This window comes from Protobothrops mucrosquamatus, unplaced genomic scaffold (genome assembly GCF_001527695.2).
Source record: "Protobothrops mucrosquamatus isolate PMUCROS unplaced genomic scaffold, P.Mucros_1.0 scaffold4, whole genome shotgun sequence".
In the NCBI taxonomy this organism is placed as follows: domain Eukaryota; kingdom Metazoa; phylum Chordata; class Lepidosauria; order Squamata; family Viperidae; genus Protobothrops; species Protobothrops mucrosquamatus.
The window spans coordinates 1,603,304-1,622,248 of record NW_015386391.1 but is presented as its reverse complement, the minus strand read 5'-3'; the positions used below and the strand labels follow the sequence as shown (position 1 = coordinate 1,622,248).

General features: G+C 48.7%; 1 protein-coding gene across 1 annotated transcript in view; it reads left to right on the top strand.

Annotated features, from left to right (window-relative positions):
• MAP7D3 (MAP7 domain containing 3) overlaps positions 1 to 17,041 on the top strand; it is a 24,868-nt gene extending 7,827 nt beyond the window's left edge. The window contains exons 5-21 of the mRNA XM_029282945.1: positions 1,006 to 1,117; positions 1,780 to 1,800; positions 3,259 to 3,360; positions 4,480 to 4,578; positions 5,510 to 5,599; positions 6,385 to 6,510; positions 7,312 to 7,448; positions 8,031 to 8,164; positions 8,819 to 9,054; positions 12,803 to 12,938; positions 13,621 to 13,801; positions 14,119 to 14,223; positions 14,559 to 14,612; positions 14,967 to 15,066; positions 15,586 to 15,772; positions 16,363 to 16,658; positions 16,796 to 17,041. Of these exons, the coding sequence (XP_029138778.1) occupies positions 1,006 to 1,117; positions 1,780 to 1,800; positions 3,259 to 3,360; positions 4,480 to 4,578; positions 5,510 to 5,599; positions 6,385 to 6,510; positions 7,312 to 7,448; positions 8,031 to 8,164; positions 8,819 to 9,054; positions 12,803 to 12,938; positions 13,621 to 13,801; positions 14,119 to 14,223; positions 14,559 to 14,612; positions 14,967 to 15,066; positions 15,586 to 15,772; positions 16,363 to 16,658; positions 16,796 to 16,803 (2,124 nt within the window). The 3' untranslated portion in view covers positions 16,804 to 17,041. The remainder of the gene's footprint in view (positions 1 to 1,005; positions 1,118 to 1,779; positions 1,801 to 3,258; positions 3,361 to 4,479; positions 4,579 to 5,509; positions 5,600 to 6,384; positions 6,511 to 7,311; positions 7,449 to 8,030; positions 8,165 to 8,818; positions 9,055 to 12,802; positions 12,939 to 13,620; positions 13,802 to 14,118; positions 14,224 to 14,558; positions 14,613 to 14,966; positions 15,067 to 15,585; positions 15,773 to 16,362; positions 16,659 to 16,795) is intronic.
• The last annotated feature ends 1,904 nt before the right edge of the window (positions 17,042 to 18,945 follow it).

Here is an 18,945-nt window from a genome sequence, read left to right as displayed (position 1 = left end):
AAGCCTTTCCCCTGGTTTGAATGGAACCGTTCCCACTTCTCCGGCATTTGCATGGATGATTTTTAAGTCATCACTTAGTCCTTGAAGAAGAGTGTTTGGCGAGAGGCAATATTAGGCAGCCTGTGGTTCTTGGTCATATTAGCTGACTAAAGGTTTCCACTGACGTGACAACAAAAATGCAATGGTGTGAGCAATTCCTTGCCTGGCCAAGGGAAGATTTGCAAGCAAATGGAAGAGAGGGACTCCTGTGCCAGCTGTTGAGAAATTTCCTGTGTCTTATCATGTTTGGCTTGCATCCAGGGTTGCACACCGTATTTTCTTTCCTCTGCCAGTCGGTGGAATTTCCTAAAAACTTAGCAGTCGAAAATTTCTCCCTGAATTCTTTTCACTCGGCACAGAAGGGTCCTGTAAAGGCCATCTGATTTGGGATTGAATTAGCCAAATGCTTTTCCCAACTCTCAGATTTTTGTGTGAGAGTCTTCTGAATCATTAAGAAGTCTGGGCAGGTCTGCATTTTGAAGTAAAATTCCCCCAAATGCACCTGCTAGTAATAATCTTGCCAGACTGAGGAGAATAAATTCATATATGAAATCATTGTATGGCACTAATGTGAGAGAAATTATGCCAATGTTCTCAAGCTTGGCAATTTTAAGATGTTCGGACTTCAATTCCCAGAATTCCCCAGCCAGCGTGGAGCTGAAGTCCAAACATCTTAAAATTGCCAAGCTTGAGAAACATGAATTATAGAAAACAGAGAAGTGGGTTTGGTAATCGGTGGAGCCCTCCTGCCACCTAACAGCTGAACATGTGCATCTTAGCACAAATCCTGTTTATCACCAAGATTAGGGCTAATCAGGGTCTCCGGTCTCCAGCTTGTCTTGCATTCTAATTAGTGACATAAAGTAAAAGCTGGTAAATAATCAGCTCCTAGGGGAAAGATGGTCTGTTCTCCCACAGGCAGCACTAGGTCTTGCCACCTAATCCCCGGGATGGTTTGATCTACAGGTGCATTACGAAGCTGTGGTGCATCGAACGTTGGAACGCAGCCAGCGGCTGGATACGCGGCAGAAACGATGGTCGTGGAGCGGCTCGGTGACAGACACCAGTGGGAAGGCAGGTGGGTCTCAAGGACTCAACAATGATGTGTCTACCTGGAACACTCTAGGATTGTGACCCTAACATGTTTTGAGAATGCTGGGTTGGGGAGCTGTGGGGTCCCTGGTGCTCTCAGAGTTGGGTTATTTTCTTGCAGATGTTTCATGACCCAATTAGGTAACATCATCAGTGCTAGAAGGGGGTGGGGTTTGTATGGAGGAGGAGGACTGTGAGGTCCTTCTGAGGTTATTTTCTTGCAGACATTTCACTACCAAACTAGGTGATATCATCAATGCTAGAAGTGGGTGGGGTTTGCAAACTAGCATTGATGATGTTATCTACCTGGATCATGAAACGTCTGCAAGAAAACCAAGCTCAGAGAGGGCCGAGGATCCCACAGTTTAACCTTGAGCTACAAATATTCTTTTCTGTTGGATTGGGGAATGCTGAGATAGAGGTTTGGTCTTGGCACACCCTGGAAGGAATTGAATTAAAGGTCAAACACTCTAGAATAACAAATGCCTTTTAAAAGTCAGGACAATCAACTTTCCTCCAGTTGCTAATCATTTAAGAAGACCGAGAGCCCAATCTCTTATCTCTTCCTTTGAAGAGAGCTGTGATAGATTTGTGGAGCTGTGATAGATTTGTGACATGAACCTATCCATTTTTCTTTTTCTTCCACAGAAGCACCAGCTGTAGCTGAAGGTGGGTTCCCTTGGAATGATCTGCCTGCTTGCCTGCTTTTATTTTAATTAACTTACCCACCCGGGCATCCTTTGATTGGAGAATTTCAGAATAGGCAATTTTAGAAGAAGGTTGCTGCTACTGCTACTCTCGTATTACAGAAAAAACAACAACCCATAGCTGGTTGCTTTGCTGCAGTACTCAGATGTTCAGTTTGCCACAGAGACATTCTGGATTTCTTCTTTTTGCACTGAGGATGTCCTTTTATTCAATTATGCTCCCTGCTGCAAGTCTGCAGGAAGGATCCGTCGGACCTGACCTCTCTGTGTTGATGGCTGGTTTATCCACTAATGGATTTACAGCTTTGTCTTTAAAATGTTCATGTGGTGCCGTGTTTAGAATTCCTGCTGGTTTTGTGCTGTGATGCTTGTTTATTTGTTCTAAAAAGATAATTGTACACAATTTTAAAGGATAATTTAATAGAAAAGAGCCTTGCTCTTCAGTTCTTTTGATAATCAGGCAATCTAGTCTTCCAAAAGAAAATATCTTCTTTTCTATCCTTTCTCTTTTTAAGAAGAGACTAGACAGTCACTTATCTGAAATCGTATAGGTTCTCCTGTTCGAGCAGGGGGCTGGACTAGAAGACCTCCAAGGTCCCTTCCAGCTTTTGTTCTGTTCTGTCCTATTCTATTCTATTCTATTCTATTCTATTCTATTCTATTCTATATAAACTCTAGTCTAGGACTGGGAAACCCTAATGCTTTTTTCATAGATCCTAATTAACACACAGCCACTGGTTATCCTTGACTTACGACCACAGTTGGGACTAGCATTTCAGTCGTCAGTTAGCGTGGTCATAAGTCAAGTCATCACATGGCCAGACCCAATTTTGCCACCCTTTTAACCACGCTCAGAAGCAACTTATCACAACCTTTACGCAGGTCTGGTGGTTAAGCAAAACCAATTTCCCCAGTGGACTTTTTTCTTCTTCTAGAGACTGGGAAAAAAATTCACAAAACACAAATCAAGTGATGGCAGGACGTTGCAGCCGGCTGCAAATACAAGCCGGTTGCCAAGCACCCAAATTGCGATCACAGTGCAGCGGTCATAAGCCCGAGCACAGATCGTAAGGCACTTTTCCTGGGGCTGCTGTAACTTTGAACTGTCCTTAAGCCAACGATCCTAAGTCTTGGGGCTGTCTGTAAGTGATTGCCCAAGACCCCTGAAAACACCGAGTTGCCTGCCTCCGATCTAGCCCGTATCCCTGCTAGGAACATTTAACAAAGCTTGCAAACTAGGAGAGACTTCTGTGTGTTAAAGCCGCCTTGCCATTCATCACAACTTAAGACATTCAGAAGCACTGCAATACCTGCTGGCCCCTCTGTCATCTGTCCATTATCTGTCCATCTATCTGCCAATCTCCTGGCAAAGAACGCAATGTCAGAAGAGAGAATACTTAAATACTTTTTGTTCCTTCAGTCAACAAGCGCTCTACGTCCGCCCTGAACCTCAAACAGCCCGACCCGGCCCTCCACAAGCGCCTCTCGTCCTCGGCAGCACTTCTCAATTCTCCCAGCATAGGTAAGGAGCGGACCCTAGAGCAGGCTCCAGACCCACCATCCTTCCTTTGCAGCTGTGGGACCACCTAAAGTTGCCCTTATATCCCTTCTACCCATTTCCTTAATCCAGTGAGCCCGACGCACCTCCAGCCCAACGGTTGCTGGATATGGCGTCTCTTAGGAGAGAAGAAAGCCTCCCACGTCACCTTCAGATTCAGAGAGCCAGTCGTGATTTCACAGACCCCCCCCCTCTCCCCTTCAGCTCTCCCAATCCCCCTGCTCTGCTTCCTCTGATCTCAAAGCAGGCCACTTTCTGATAAAACGGTGGCAATCCCTGCTCCCAATCTGGGCTGCCTGTTTGAAATCAAAGGGCAGCATCCGTGGCTTTCTTTGCCCGCCCATCTTCGCACGTGCGAAACTGAAGTGGAGTAACTTGAGAGCAGTTTCATCCTGGGATGTTTCGATAGCGTGCAGTATCTGTCTACGTCAGTGTTTTTCAAAGAACTGGAGGAAACTTAATGGGTTAGACTAGAGGGAGGATAGCTCAGATGTCTCGTCTCTGCTGAAGCATCCCATTTCTCAGTTCCCTTCCTGCTTCACCATTAAAGTTCAGGAAACCCTGATCTAACCTGGGTTAGAAGGAGGAGAAGGAGTCTATTCCCACCCACTTCAGACCTGGCTCACTGCTGTGGTGTGGTGTGGTGCGTGTTTTGCCCCGGAGATGTATAAATTCCCTGCGCTTCTCAGAAGGTGTGATTTAGGCCAAAATGCTTCCCAGCTGTACATAGAATAGTTGAGAAATTGGTCTAGTGTCTGGCACAGTCAAGACAAAGCACATCAAGCATATGTTAATAAAGAGATTTTATGAACCTCGTGACCCATAGTGCTGCATCGAGTCTTACAGTCAGCACCTTTTTATGGGCTGAGCTAAATGGGTTTCCATAATCAAAACCTAGGAATTAACTTCTCTCTGGATTAATTAAAGGGCTTCATGCTTCAGATATCAGTGGGATCATCTGGACTATAATTCCCATTGAGTAGAGGGATCAGCCTCTGTCCGTCTTAAGAATCTCCTTCATTGATGCAGCCTGTTGATGTTTGCCAAGCTAACAATTCCATATACTTTTTTTTATCCTTGCAGGAACAGCTAAAAGGAGCTCTTCCCTAAACAGGCTGAATAACAAAAGTTCTCTGAGTTCTGAGCAAGGACTAGCCAACGCTTTACAAGCAGAGCAAAAAGGTGCAGCAAATGAGAATTTTGAGAAAATCAGCTAATGAGAGTTATTTCGTTTATATATAAACAGGATTATCAAAATAAATAGAAACCATGCAGAGGAATATTAGCTTCCACAGGAAGGATTAATAGAGAATTCAATTTCTGCATCTTAGTTGTGCCCAACCTGTACAAGTGGCTTAAAAATTATTCTGTAAAACCATTCAAAGTTTCCATACATCAGGAAGAAAACAGACTTGGTTACAATACAGAAGCCTGCATTTGGGTCTGGTGATCTCATCACTACATCTATGCCTTGGGTTTCACCCAGGTTAAAGCTTGTGGTTTGCATAAACCAGGGTTTCTCAACCTTCGCAGCTTTCAAATGTGTGGACTTCTGTTCCCAGAATACACATGATCAAAACTGGGACACTTGGCAACTGACATGGATTTGTGATGGTTGCACTGTCAGAGAGTTATCTGATCGTCATGTGTGAGCTTCCCAGCTGACTTACAACAAGCAAAGTCAATGGGGGAAGTTAGATTTGCTTAATGACCGCATGATTCATTTAGCAACCACAATGATTCGTTAAACATCTGGGCAAATAAAGGTCATAAAATGGAGCAAAACTCACTTAATCAGCAGCGGAAATTTTGGGCTCAATCGTGGTCGTAAGACGAGAACTGCCCGTACCGTAAGACACTGGAGAGAGTTGATTTAAATTAGCCCCTTTTTATTCCTTTATTTGGTTCTTGAGGATAATCTATCCAAGAAAGGAAGACTGTGCATTTCTTTTAAGTTTTTAATTGGGGAGTGGAACAAGTATGTTGGATGCCGGGATTGCTGCTTTCGTTCAGCCTGGGGAAAGAAAGAGGCTTTTGACTTATCTCCTGAAGTTGTATATATCTAAGTCGTCCTGAGCGCATCTTGAAAATCATCCGTGTGTTTGGGCTCTAGGAGAACCAGAAAAGAAGAGGAGTTCATCGCTCAGTAGGGTGAGCAGTAAACTTCCCGAAGTAGAAAACGTGCAGAAAGAAGAAAAAGGTAGCTAAGAGTTTACTTGGCATGCTCCTTCCAGGGATTTTGTGTGCGAGAGAGTGAGTGTGAGAGAGAGGAAAAGAGAGAGTGTGATTTTATATACACAAATTGTATAGCTAGCCCAGGTCAAGCACACTGGTTCCCGCTGTCAGCCTCACTGGCTGCCTTCCTTCCTTCCCAGTTGTTAGGGGCAGTCTTTGTGGACCGCCAGGTCTTCCCCCTTGACTCCTCCTGCCTATTGGACAATACCTGGCATTGCCTTTCAATTCTATTTTTTTTTTCCTTTTTAATAAGACTTTGTGCCTTGTAGGCAGTTCTTGGCAAGTGTGCTGTTCTTTGCAGTATCTCATTTTATTTATTTTGATCCCGCCTTTCTTCTTTTTATAATTAACTCAGGGCAGCAAGCATACCTGGTACTCTTTCCTCCTCCTCTTTTCCCCACAAGAACAACCTTGTGAGACGCATAGGGCACAGAGAGAGAGAGAGAGAGAGACCAAGTTAGTCTCTGGTTTCAAGAGATCAGAAATCCTGTCGCGCTTTTTCTGACTAGGTTAGTTGCTAAGGCGCTATCGGACTTCTGATTTTGGCAAGCGCATCTAGGCTTCAGCAGGCTGCTATTAGCTCTGGAATTTGGGTCCTATTTTTATTTGTTAAATTTATATGCCCACAAGTGTTGATGGTGAGGCAGGTCCTAAGCCTTCTCCCTGGTGTGGACAGCCTTCCATCCAAAAGGGTCCTCCATCTCCTTGGGGGACTTCTTGTTGACTCCTCCTTCGTTGCTTCCCGTCCTCCAGCTCGCCGTTTGGTCAGCCCCTTGGAGAACGCCTCCGTCAGTCGCCTGCTCGCCCCCACCCAGGCCTCTCTAGCCAGGAGTAAGAGCGCAGCCACCTTGTCTGCTGCTGAGGGCAAAGATCCCGCAGGTAACAGCCCGGAGCCATCCAGCAGGGCAGCGTCGCTGGGGGTTGTTTAGGAGCGGAACCAGATGGGATCTGCTGGTCTACTTTGCCTTGTGGAGTGTTTTGCAATCAGTGGGAGTGGGATGAAGGGGAGGGAATCAGTTTTGCCAATAACCACCCCTCCCCAGATATCAACTATCCTGAATTGCCCCTCCTTGCAGGACCAACTCCCCATCAGGAGTTTTGAAGATTGCAGGCAGATGGCAAGGGGTGCTGGTCTGCTTTCAGCCTGGAATTTGTGTCCCAGGAGATGCTTTCAAGAGCAGCCAGCTGGAAATGCTTCTTTGCGTGTACCTGTAAAGACCTCAGATCAAGCGTGGGCAACTATGGCGATTATGCGACCTATCAGCTTCTTGACTTGATAGATTCTATGGGGTCCTTGTTGGTCTCTGAGCTTAGTGGTTTACTTGCAGATGTTTCATGACCCAACTGGGTAACATCATCGGTGCTAGAAGGGAGTGGGGTTTGCGGAGTGAAGGAGGAGAAAGAGGAAGAGGAGAAGGGAGGAAGGAAGGAGAAGAAAGAGGAGGAGGAGGAGGAGGACTGTAGGGTCCTTGGTATTCTCTCAGCTTGGTGGTTTTCTTGCAGACATCTCATTACCTAACTAGGTGACATCATCAGTGCTAGAAGGGACTGGGATTCTAGCACTGATGATGTTACCTAGTTTGGGCAATGAAACGTCTGCGAGAAAACCCCCAAGCTGAAGAGAGCAACAAGGACTCCACAGCTCTACCCTGAGCTGCAAATATTCCCTGCTGTTGATAGATTCTTCCCTCTGTCCTTGTTCAGCTTCCACCAGCTTCCCAGCCCACCTCCCCAAAGTGCCATTACGTAGTCGCAGCACAGACCGATTGAAGGGGGCTGCTTGCTCATCCGACAATGTCTCCTCGGGATCTGCACAGGTAAGTCTACCTTTTGAGTATCTGGCTGCTGATTTCAGCTTCCGTAATAGCACAAGCACGAGCCCCACGGATAATGGACCCTCTCCCCCACCCCCCAGTTCTTTTGATAGGATGGCTTCAGTTTGTCCCTCTGCTTTTGTGACGTAGCAGTTGTAGTGATGATGTAAGAGGGTACTATTGAAGTATTTGAGGGGGTGTCTTGTTTGTAACATTTCAGGCATTTATGTGGTCGCTTGAACGATGAATATTGCAGTGGTTTTTAGAAGCCATATTCCACCTCTTTCAAAGGCAATAATTCAGTTTCTGACCAGCTTTTCTGCCAATGCAATGTATTTTTCAGATAGTTTGGAACTTGTATCCCCCCTTTGCCTCCCTATAAATGTGAATTAAAAGACGTGGGTCCTGTTTTTCACCACGTTGGATGAGAAGGAGATTTTTCTGCCCAACAGAGAAGGGCTGTTGCTAGAACAGCCTCATCCATTTATTTAGCTGAAGCTCTGCAATGTCTCTCTCGGAGAAAGCCAGTGATGTGACAGTCTCTCTCCCTACCCCCCTACCCCCTCTCTCTTTTTTCCCCCCAAGAAAACTGAGCCAGCCAAGCAGCCCCCGTCTTCTTCATCAGGGAGGCGAGCTCCTTCACCCTCTCTGCCGAGTTCCAGGCGCTCCGTCTCGCCCGGGAATGCGGGGAAACTCCCTCCGTCTCCAGCAACAATAAGGTTTCTATCCAGTTCAAAATCTCCGCTCTTCCTCCATTGTGCTCGGGATAAAACCAGCTCTCTTCCTCTTGATTTCTGTCCCCTCCCTAAAGACCAGAAGGACTTTAGAACTCTTTTGCTGAGAGGGACGGCTACAGAAATCAAGATAAATGTAGTAAAAATAAATAAAGCCGGCTTTCCCAACATGCTGCCTTCCTGCTAGGAATTCCCATCCTCCTTCCAGTAGGTCAGGGGACCACCAGGCTTCCAAAGCTGGTTCAGAAGAATGGCTCGGATTTATAATCACAATTGGGATTACGACGGTATTTGGGTTGCAAAGCCAGCTGGTTAAGTGTGTTGCAACCGATTTCCTGACCTTTTTTTTTTTTTTTGTACAACTGTTAAGTGAACCGTGCAGTCCTTAAATGAATCTGGCTTCCCGCATTGATTTGCTTGACTTCAGGACTGTGCAAGCCTTGTAAATCCAGGCAGTCCTTGACTTATGACCACAATTGAGCCCAAAACGTCAAAGCCAGGTGCTTGTGAAGTGAGACGTTTGTTAAGTGAGTTTACCGGACCAGCTGTGAAGGCAGTTTATTAAGGGTCAAGCAAGCACTGGGTCAAGGCCTTCTTTGGCCGTACAGCTCCTCCTAATCGGTCCCCCTTTCTCGGCAGGCGCAGACCAGCGCCCTCTTCGCCGAACGTCTCGCGGCAGCGGCAATCTTCTCCCATGGCGGCCTCTAAACCGGCACCGATTCAGCGCCTGCCGCTCACCCCGAACGTCCTCGGTGTTACCAAAAAGAAAAGCGACACAGAGAGCAAAGCCAACGACGCAGCCCCCCAGGAGCAGGGGGCTGCCGGGCCCCCCTCAGAGAAAGAGTCGCCTGCGGGTCCTCCTAAAACCAAAGAAGGTAAGGAGAGCTGTTTAGAGATTTTTTTAAAAAATAAATTCTAAAAGGTTAACATTTTAATTTTTATATACTGTTGGATGGTTTATTGTACATTGCCCAGGGTCTCTCTTTGAGGGAGGTGGGTGGTTTAGAAATGTGAAATATAAAATAACTACGTCAATAGAAACTTCTTTTAAAAGGGTGACCCCCGTCACCGTTGCCAAATCTGTCTCGGGGCCGGTCTGTTTCGCACGTGGCGCTCAATAATAGAGCAGCGTCTCTCAACTTTGGCCACTTTAAGATAGGTGGACTTCAACTCCCAGAATTCCCCAGCCAGCAACGCCCAATCACGCCCATCCTGCACCCCTCCCATTTTCTGTCCCGTCCTCTAAAGCAGGCAGCGGTGCTCAGCCCCGGCCTCCCTGGGGAAGCTGGGAGAGAAAAACGGGGTCTGATCCAGGCACCCCTGGCGGGATCCCTCCACAAAGAGCTCCAGGGGAGCCGGTGGCTCGGCTAGAGGTTGCTCCCCCTGCCTTACAGGGAGCCCTCGAGTTCGTTTAGTGACTGTTCAGAGGTACAGCGGCACTGAAAAAAGGGACTTACGAACATTTTTCACCCTTGTGGCTGTTGTAGCATCCCCAATGGTCACGTGATTTACATTCAGATGCTTGACAACTGATTCATATTTACGACGGTCACAGTGTCCCCGGGTCACGTGATGCCCTTTTGCGACCTTCTGACGAACAAAGTCAAGGGGGAAGCCGGGTTCACTTACAACCAGGTTACTAGCAATAGCAACAGCACTTAGACTTATCTACCGCTTCACAGGGCTTCACAGCCCTCTCTAAGTGGTTTACAGAGTCAGCTTCCCCCCCCCCAAACAATCTGGTTCCTCATTTTACCGACCTCGGAAGGACGGACGGCTGAGTCAACCTTGAGCTGCTCAGGATTGAACCCCTGGCAGTTGGCAGAGTCAGCCTGCGATAACACATTCTAACCGCTTACTAACTTAACAACTGCAGTGATTCACTTAAGAACTGTGGCAAAAAGGGGTCGTAAGATGGAGCAAAATTCAACATATGTCTCACTTGGCAACAGATGGGGCTCAATTGTAGCCGTAAGCTGAGGACTACCCATACTGCTTTAAGCAGGCCCCGGGATCCGTTCCTGGCGGTTGGGGCCTGCTCACCCCCCCCTTAGTGCTTATAGGTCTAGCCCCGTAGAGTGAGCTAAGCCTTCGAAGTGCGCGTGGGCGGCCTCCGCTGCCCCCGGCTTCAGCCCCCCGTCTTTTCCTTTGCAGAGTCAGCGGCCTCCTTCACATTCCTTCCTGAGTTGCCACCTTGCGTCTTCAGTCCCTCGTCTCCGGCCGCGCCATCTTTCTGCTCTCAGGATTGCCCGCCGGCCTCCTCTCTCGGCAGAAGGATGCTTTTCGGATACGATCCCCTGGCGCGCCTGGGGGTCTCCTCTTACTCCTTGAGTGGCGCCAGCCCCAGCCCTTCCCAGGCTGACCTCCCGGGCCGGGGGGCTTCCCCCTGCGTCTTCCCGCCTTGCGTTCCTAGCACACCAAGCTTGGGGCGTCCTCTGTCCGCCAAGGGCTTCCCCCCTAACTTCGTGTTGGGGGCCAGCAGGCACGGCGACGCAGCCGGCCTCAGCCCGGTCCGGTGCATTAGCTTCCCGTGTCCTCGCCGGCCCAGCTCGCCCTACCGGCTGCCGCCTCCCCCTCCTTTCTGCAGGAGGAGTCCAGCCCAGCGGCCCCTGACGGTCGCCACCGACCCCTACGTCCTGAATAAGCTGCTGCACACCTTCCAGACCATGCGGTGCAGCGTGGACACCATCAGCCAGGAGCTCAGGGTGCTGAACACACACCTGGCTAACCTCTCCTACCACTTTGGGGCCCTTCCCATCCCTGGCTATTCCTCCCAGAATGAGCAGGAAGACTCAGATTAACCCAAGCAAAGGCTTAGCAGTTCTGCTCCTGCCCAGTTCAGCCTCCCTTTATGTCTGCTTTGAAGGCACAATCTTCAGAGGGGGTTTTCCCCCCACCCATTCCCCTGTCCTCGGCCCCCAGCCTCACCCTGGAGCTACAGGTTACAAAGGAACATTTGGCCCCTCACCTTAATACATGCCGTTCTCTTCATCCAGAGAAGTTGATCTCTGATGAGTATCTCAGGGGGTGGCAAAAACGGAGCTAGAAGGGGAATCTCCCTAGCTAGATATCTATCTATTTATTTATTTATTATTTATTTATTTATTTATTCATTGGAGTATCTCCTTTTTTGCAATAAATGGTCTCTTGCAATATATTGTAAAGCAGTCTTTTTTTAAAAAAAAAAAAAGGTAAACCAACAAGGGTATATAAATACTAAACACCTCAGGGTGATCTTTCTTTATCTCAAGCGAAATCTGGAGAATTTAAGAATCGTTTCAATCCTTGTAAGGACATTTGTACTTTCTACCAAATGGTTAACCTGTGGCTTTTTCATTTGTCCAGTGTGTGTGTGTTTGTATGTGGGTTTGCGCGTGTTATTTATATTTGGAGTCATGGAACAAAAGAGCTTCACATAAAACCTGTAAAGAATGAATGGGAAGGTCTTTAATTGATGATGTGGAATTGTATGTATTGCCACAGAGATCGTCTGCTTCAGGGAGAGCTGGCTGGGGAATTCTGGGAGTTGAAGTCCATCCATCTTAAAGTTACCAAGGTTGAAAAACACTGCCATAGAGCATAGAATCCTCCAGTAAATTCTCCAGGATTTGAATATTTATTTTTCACTTCAGTTCAGGCGACTTAATATTTGTAGCAAAAAAACAAACAAACCTGAAAACTGAAAACAAAACTGAAAACCCACCCTTGGATTTGCTTTTCCTAAATTATCCATTTAAATTGGTGGGGTGTTTTTCTGTCTCGTGCCAGGAGGTGAATTTTTGAAAACCTGAGAGAGCAGCAAAATAGCTATCACACCCAATAAATCTCTCTGTGGCTAGAACTGCTTCTAATAACATCTCTAATAGCCAGAGTGGTCTTTCTTCAGGGAGTGAAACTCACCACATTTTAAAACCCACCGTCATGCTTTTCTTATTTTGAAATAATTCCTTATTTTGAAGGAATTTAAACTCTTGCAGTGAAAGAAACCTACCTGGGAGCCTAGAACTTTAAACTCTTAAAGTTGGATTATTCAACTTGGTTACTCTCATACCATCAAACTTTGTGTGAGGCTACAGACGTGGAACTTGGTGTTGTTGAAAAGCCTTTATCCCTGCCTTCTCTTTCAACAGACAAAGATGTGCTTATTTGTTTGTGTTCAGATCCCTTGGCCAGCAAGGAGACTGTGTTGCCTACCCACGAAAGTTGTGACAAAATTTGAGGGGAGGGGTCTGGGATACATGCACCAAAGTTTTCTCCTCCCCATCCTGTGTAAATCAGATTTAATTCTGAACAGAGTGGAGTCATGAGCGATGGAACAAAAACAAAAATTAGAAAGCAAATTCAGCTCTGACTGCCTTTGTATGAATTGTATAAGATCCCTGGTGGTGCAGTGGTTAGTATGCAGTATGGCAGGCTAATTCTGCCCACTGCCAGGAATTTGATTCTGACTGGCTCAAGGTTGACTCTGCCTTCCATCCTTCCGAGGTCAGTAAAATGAGGACCCAGGTTGTTGGGGCAACAGGATGTCTCTGTAAAATCGCTCGGAGCGGGCTGTAAAGCACTGTGAAGAGATATATAAGTCTAAGGGCTATTGCTATTGGTAAAATATTTTTATTTTTCCAGATGCAAGTGGCAAAACTCTTCCAGGGACCACAACCGCTGAAGAAGCATCGAAGATCTTGGCAGAGAAACGCCGCCTTGCACGGGAACAGCGAGAGCGTGAAGACCAGGAAAAGCTTCAAAGAGAAGAGGAAGAAAGGTAAATGAGAGAGGTTTTCCCTCATTGCAAAAGTGCATTTACACACATGAGAGATTTTAAATCGAGGTTTTTCTAGGGAGATTGAGTAGCCAACGGCGTCCTCTGAACCTCACTCCTGGGCACCTATGAGACTAGATAAAGATAATTTCATAAAATAGAAAAGGTCCTTCTTATTCTCCACTGCAGGTCCGTAACTTTTTAAAATGCTGAATGGCTTATCAATTAAATCTCCCAAATTGCCTTCTTTCTTTAAAAAGGAGGCCTGACGCAGGAGGCCAGAACTCCTTTGGTTCTGCTGGCTGGTTGGTTGGATTGATAAGATTGGTTGGGTTGACTGGTTGGTAGGTGGCTTGGCTAGGCTAGGCTAGGCTAGCTGGTTGGTTGGTTTATTTAACATATCATGGCGACCGACCCCAAAAGCCTGGGCAGCAAACCCCATCTAAATCTACAGTCAAAACAGCGAAAAGCATGAAACAAAACTCATCTGCCTAGATTCAAAACATAAAACCACAACAGGGGCTCCACCCACACCCCGACCCCAGGCCTGGGAATAGGAGGTCTCGAGGCTGCAGATGGAGACGCCGTTTGCGTTTGCAAACCAGGTTACACAAGGATGGCCTGCCTGCCTGCCTGCACAAGCAAGCAAGCGTTGACCCGTCATCCCTTTGCTTTGGGCTCTTAGGATCCAGAAAGAGGAGCTGGCCAGGATAGCCCAGGAGAAGCAGGCGCAGGAGGAGGCCGCCCTCCAAGAGATGGAGGAGCTGAAGAGAGTGGAAGAAGAGGAGCTGCAGCGGCTGGCTGAGAAAGACCGGATTCAGAGGGAGCAGGAGGAGCAGGAGAAGCAGGCGGAGCTTCAGTTGCAGGTCGGGGGTCTCTGCAAGGCATCCTCTGGTGGGGGGGTTCTCAGCCTGAAATACACACACACACACGGACGCCCGGACGTTGAGCCACAGTGTCCACCCAGGGAATTGGGAATTGCAGTGTAACCTCAAGCGGCAGTGGCTGAGTGAAGTCTGGGCTTTCCCTCTTGGGTGGTGTGACTCGAACACAGGACCCAACTTAAGAATGGGGAGCTTCAGCTGTATTACGCTGTCTTTCGCTGCCACGACTTCTTTTCCGTAGTGATGGTCGGTCCCTTTCACGGAGCTCACCACGGTGTTTTTCCTCTTTGCCCTTTTAGCGGGAAGAAGCCGAGGCGAGGGCCTTCGAAGAGGCCGAGAGACAGCGGCAGGAACGGGAGCGGATCATGCAGCAGAACCTGCAGGAGAGGCTGGAGAGGAAGAAGGTAGGAGCCCCTTCCTCCTCCTCCTCCCCCCCCCTCCCCTCTCTCTCTCAGACAGGGCCAAAGCAACCAGCTGCTTAGGTGGACCTGGCAGGGAATTTTATTCCTGTTTTTTCCCCCGGCTGCCTTTATGGTCTCTTCCCTCCCGCTCGCCTCCCTCCCCTCTCCCGGTTTGCTCTGGCCGGATCCCTGCCAGGCGGCTGACGGGGGAGAACCTCCTCTTCCTTGCCATTCCTGCTGGGCAGGGATTTTAGCCGGTGGGCCCACCTGCCCTGGGAATCCCCCTGATGCGTTTGGGGTCGGCATCGTGCCGTTTCAACGGAGTTCCTTTCCTGCAGAGAATTGAAGAAATAATGAAGAGGACCCGGAAGGCCAAGCAGAGCGAAGCGAAAGTGAGCATCTTCCAGTCTCTCAACAGGCAGCTGGGCCGCTTAAACGTTGCCAGGGATGCTTACTCTGGAAATAACCCCCCCCCCCGGCCCTTTGTGCCTGAGTCCCCCCCCTTCTTCGTGTGGATCTGCCTTCGAAACATGCACCAAGCAGGTCACGGGGGGGGAGGGAGGCAAGGGTTTCTGGGAGCTTGTGGAAGGTGCACAGCGTAATTGGTATTAATTGCATCGAGTTGCTTGATGGGATTCATCCCGGACAGTCCCCATTTAGCGCCCGCCGTGTTTAGCAGCACGTGGGGTTGATCTGATGCTTCCCTCCTGCCTTGCAAGTGATTGCTTTCCGTTCCTTGAACGCAGAACAAAGACAAGTCGAACGAGGAAGACGATGAGGACGTTGAAGAAGACGAGAGCGTCGAAGAAGACGAAGAGCAGGACCTTGAAAAGCAAGACCAGCCCGGTAGGGAGCACGTCTGTAGCCGGCCGGGCCTCTCGGTTGTCTCTCCCGGCCTTTGCAACCTCAGTCTCATCTCTCGGGGCTTGGGGAGCAGTCTGGAAATACAGGCGGTCTCCGGCTTACAACAGTTCATTTAGTGACCGCTCAGAGTCACAGCGGCACTGAAAAAGGGGCTTGTGAGCGTTTTTCACGCAACCGCTGCAGCCTCTCTGCGGTCACGTGATCAAAATTTGGATGCTCGGCAACTGACTTGTGTGTATGACGGTCACCGTGTCCCGGGGGGGGGTCACGTGATCCCCTTTTGTGATCTTCACAACCTTCACTTCACAACCAAGTTACTTCACAACTGCGGTGATTCACTTAACAAGAAAGGTGGTAAAATGGGGCGAAACTCGCTTAACTAGCGTCTCACTTAGCGACAGTTTTGGGCTCAATTGTGGTTGGAAGCCGGGGACTGCCTGCAGTTGGAAGCCTTCTCCACTAGGGGTCCTGAGCCCTCAGCTCTTCCACTCCCCCTTGCAGAAAAGCCAAAGGGCGAGGACTCTTCTCTGGAAGACGGCTCCGAGGCCCTGCACCGTTGGACTTTGCTGCAAGAAGGCTCCACAGTGGGAGCCGACGACGTCTTCATCAACGGGAATAAGCAGGAGGAAGAGGAAGAGAGGAGGGGGGATGGGCACCCCCTGTATTTCAGCCAGTCGGTGGAAACCAGGTAGGTCGGAGGGACACGGCCGTCCTGGGGAGAGGGCAAAACCCCCAGAAGGTTCTCCAGGTATCTCCATGTAGCTCACAAGCCGGTAGTAGCTGCTCAAGAGCCAGCCTAGAGAGAGACCCTAGCCCTGAAAAATATCCCTAAAAGTAAGTAAGCCCCTTACCTTACCTCAACCTACGACCGGCTGCTTAGTGACTGTTCAAAGTTACAATGGACTCCTTGGAGCGACTTACTATGTCTGGATTCAAAGTTCCTGTCATCCCCTTCTCCCCCAGGGATGGGACCGAATTTCAGGCCCTCTGGGATTACAGCCATCTGCAGAGTCCCACGATCACCTGACTGCATTTTACAACGGTTGTGCCGAAAACTGGCATTGACTTCCGTTAATTCAGTTAATGCCTGTGATATTCGCTTCACGACTGCCGCAGAAAAAACATTGAGCGACAAGTTAATTGCAGTTAGTGGTGTCATTTTGCCCAGAAATTCTCTTATTTTAGGGGGAAACACAGACCCTGAACTAGGTGAGGATGGTCTCTGGGTGAATCTCTCCAGAAACCGGACAAGGCTGCCCTTCCCTCTCCTCTCCCCAGTATTCCAGCCAAAGGAACGGTCGTTGAGAACTCGGAAATCCTGCACGTTAACGAAGCCGATCGCTCCATCGGATTTCTCCCAAACTTCAACGGAAAACCTTCCGGGTGGAATTTTGAAGAAATTATTGATCTTGGGATGCATCCTAAGACGGCCAGGCTTAGTTCGGAGAGCATCGCTGCTGATACGCCCAGCCAGAATTTTAGAGATGGCGCCCCGTTGCCAGCAAGCCCAAAGCTGGCTTTTGAGGAGGACGCTGGCGTGAATTCCTTGACCAAATCGATCGAGGCGGCATCAGGTAAGGCTCATTTATTACTGTCATTAAAGATGCTTCTTTCCAGCCTGTGTGTGTGTGTGTGTGTGTGTGTGTGTGTGTGCTCTGGAATCCTATTTTATGCATAAAATTACTAATAGTCCCCTCTCGCTTTTGAACAGAACTGTGAACACTACGATCCCGGAAGGCTCCTGACAGCCACGCGAGGATGCCCAGGTCTCCTCCAGACAGGAAGGCCTCGATTTGAAAAAGCTGCTTCTCGACTTCACCTCCATGTTTCTCTCGGTGTCACCCGCAACGGCCCACCTCCACCCATCCGACTTTGCCCCTCGAAACGTTTGGCAAGGCAAGAGGGGTGGGGGGTCATTTCGCTGTTGCTTTATCAGCCCTCTTTAACAAGATTTGCTTTTTTTTTTTTTTTAAACAAATACACATTGTTCTCCTTTGGCTGAAACGTTCAGGCCATTGCGGTTGGTCTTTAATATTCCTCCCTGTTTGCCAGTAACAAGGTGGCTTGTACCAGAGACTTAACGAGCTAGCATTCGCCCTGGACACAGTACGCAAGGTAACACGGTTTAATCTGATGTATATTAAAAAGAAATGAGCCAATGTCATGCGCTTGTCGCTCTCCCCTCGCGCTTGTTGTTTTGGGGAGCGACGGTTAGTTCGAATTTAACTTGAATATCTGAAAACACAGCACCTCATTCTAGAACGAGTCAGATCATTTCTCAGCTTAAAAAGAAAAGAACACCCACCTTGGTTGTCTCTACCAACACTTGAAAACCGGCGCTTGTTCCTGATGGATGGGGGATTTTCAATACTCAACAGGGCACCCCAAAGTCGGACGGCGCTCCGTTCTGTTGCCTTATGTAGTCTCTCTGGGGCCAGCCCCCTCTCTCCTCAGTGTTGCAAGGGGAGCTCGATGGAGACCACTCCCAGTGGGCTCACCAACAGGAGGAGTGGGGGTGCGAAGAGCAGCCCTAAGACCCAGGGTGCGTGTTTGTGCAGGGTGTAAGGAAGGAGAGCAAGCCTAGCTGAGGCCTCTAGCTGCAGAAACCCCCAGGCCACCTGCTTTTGGAGGGGGCCAGAGCCTCTGACCTTATTTGCCTTTTTAATTATTATTAATCGACCTGTGTCCTAGCAGGTGGCCTTCAGTCAAGCCGCTCTGTGGCTTTTTTAAGCTATCGCACACTGCAGAATCGCCGTCCGGTTTGCCACGCCGAGCGTCTCGCCTCGTTTATTTGCAGGCTTGGGTGGGGGGGAACAACCATACCGCCCTAAAATCCGTAGCAGCCCCAGCAGGAACGCTTGGCACATCCCCGTCCCGTTGGATGGTTGGTGTTTCAAACCACGAAACCATCCCATGGTTTGAAGTTGAACCTCCATACATGTAAGTATTATTCGTGTGAAGACAATACCAGTATTAAACCCTTCGAAGGTGCTTGTTCCTCTCTGGCCCGTGCGAATGGCACTCCAGGTTTTCCCCTTCTAGCTTTAACTCACCGCTTGCCTCCAGCCATTGAAGCTGAGGCTACGTTTTCAGCCCAGCTGCTCGATTTTTCTCTTGCAAAAGAAGGAATGAAGCTTCTGCAAACACGTCCTTCTTCTTCCCCCCCTCCCCAATTCCCAATCTCTGGATGCCCCTCTTCAAAGCACTGTTCTCTTGAAACGACTGTGAGCCCCCCACCCCACCCCTTCCTACGCTACAAGCCTGCTCCTCAACCTCTTTTCAGCCCAGGGGCTCCCCGTGGAACCGTTCCGGGCACGCACACTCCTTCCCTCCCCGCCCCCATTCAGTCACCCAGCTGTCAGTCTCTGTCCTCTCGTCCCGGCAGTCTCCCCCCTCACCAAGGTTTTAGAATGATTGCCCATAGAGCAGTGCCTTAGGTGGAACTAACACATGTTATTTTTATACAACAGCTCTTGGATTCTGACAGAGACAATCGTTCTAACACGCATGCAATGACGCTCCTATTTTTCTGCGCAAACTGAGGCCCGTTGAATGCTTTGTTAGTTGTATGTAAATACGTATGCACTGTTAATAAACTTTGCAATTGGAAGGACTCTGGAGGCGAGTGGTTATTCGGGGGAAGGCCCAAAAATGTATTTGGCTTCCCCCCCTCCCCAAAAAAAGGAACTATTATCACTAAATGTCTATGGAGATTCTCAGTCATCCAGGTCATAGATGCTTTTTTTCAAGGAAAAACAAGAAAGTCCAGTTGCCTCGTGAAAAACCACCTTTGGGAACAACTGTTATCACTCTTTTCTGGGAGCAGAAAATAAAAGCAGACAGACACCAAGCTTGCCCAGG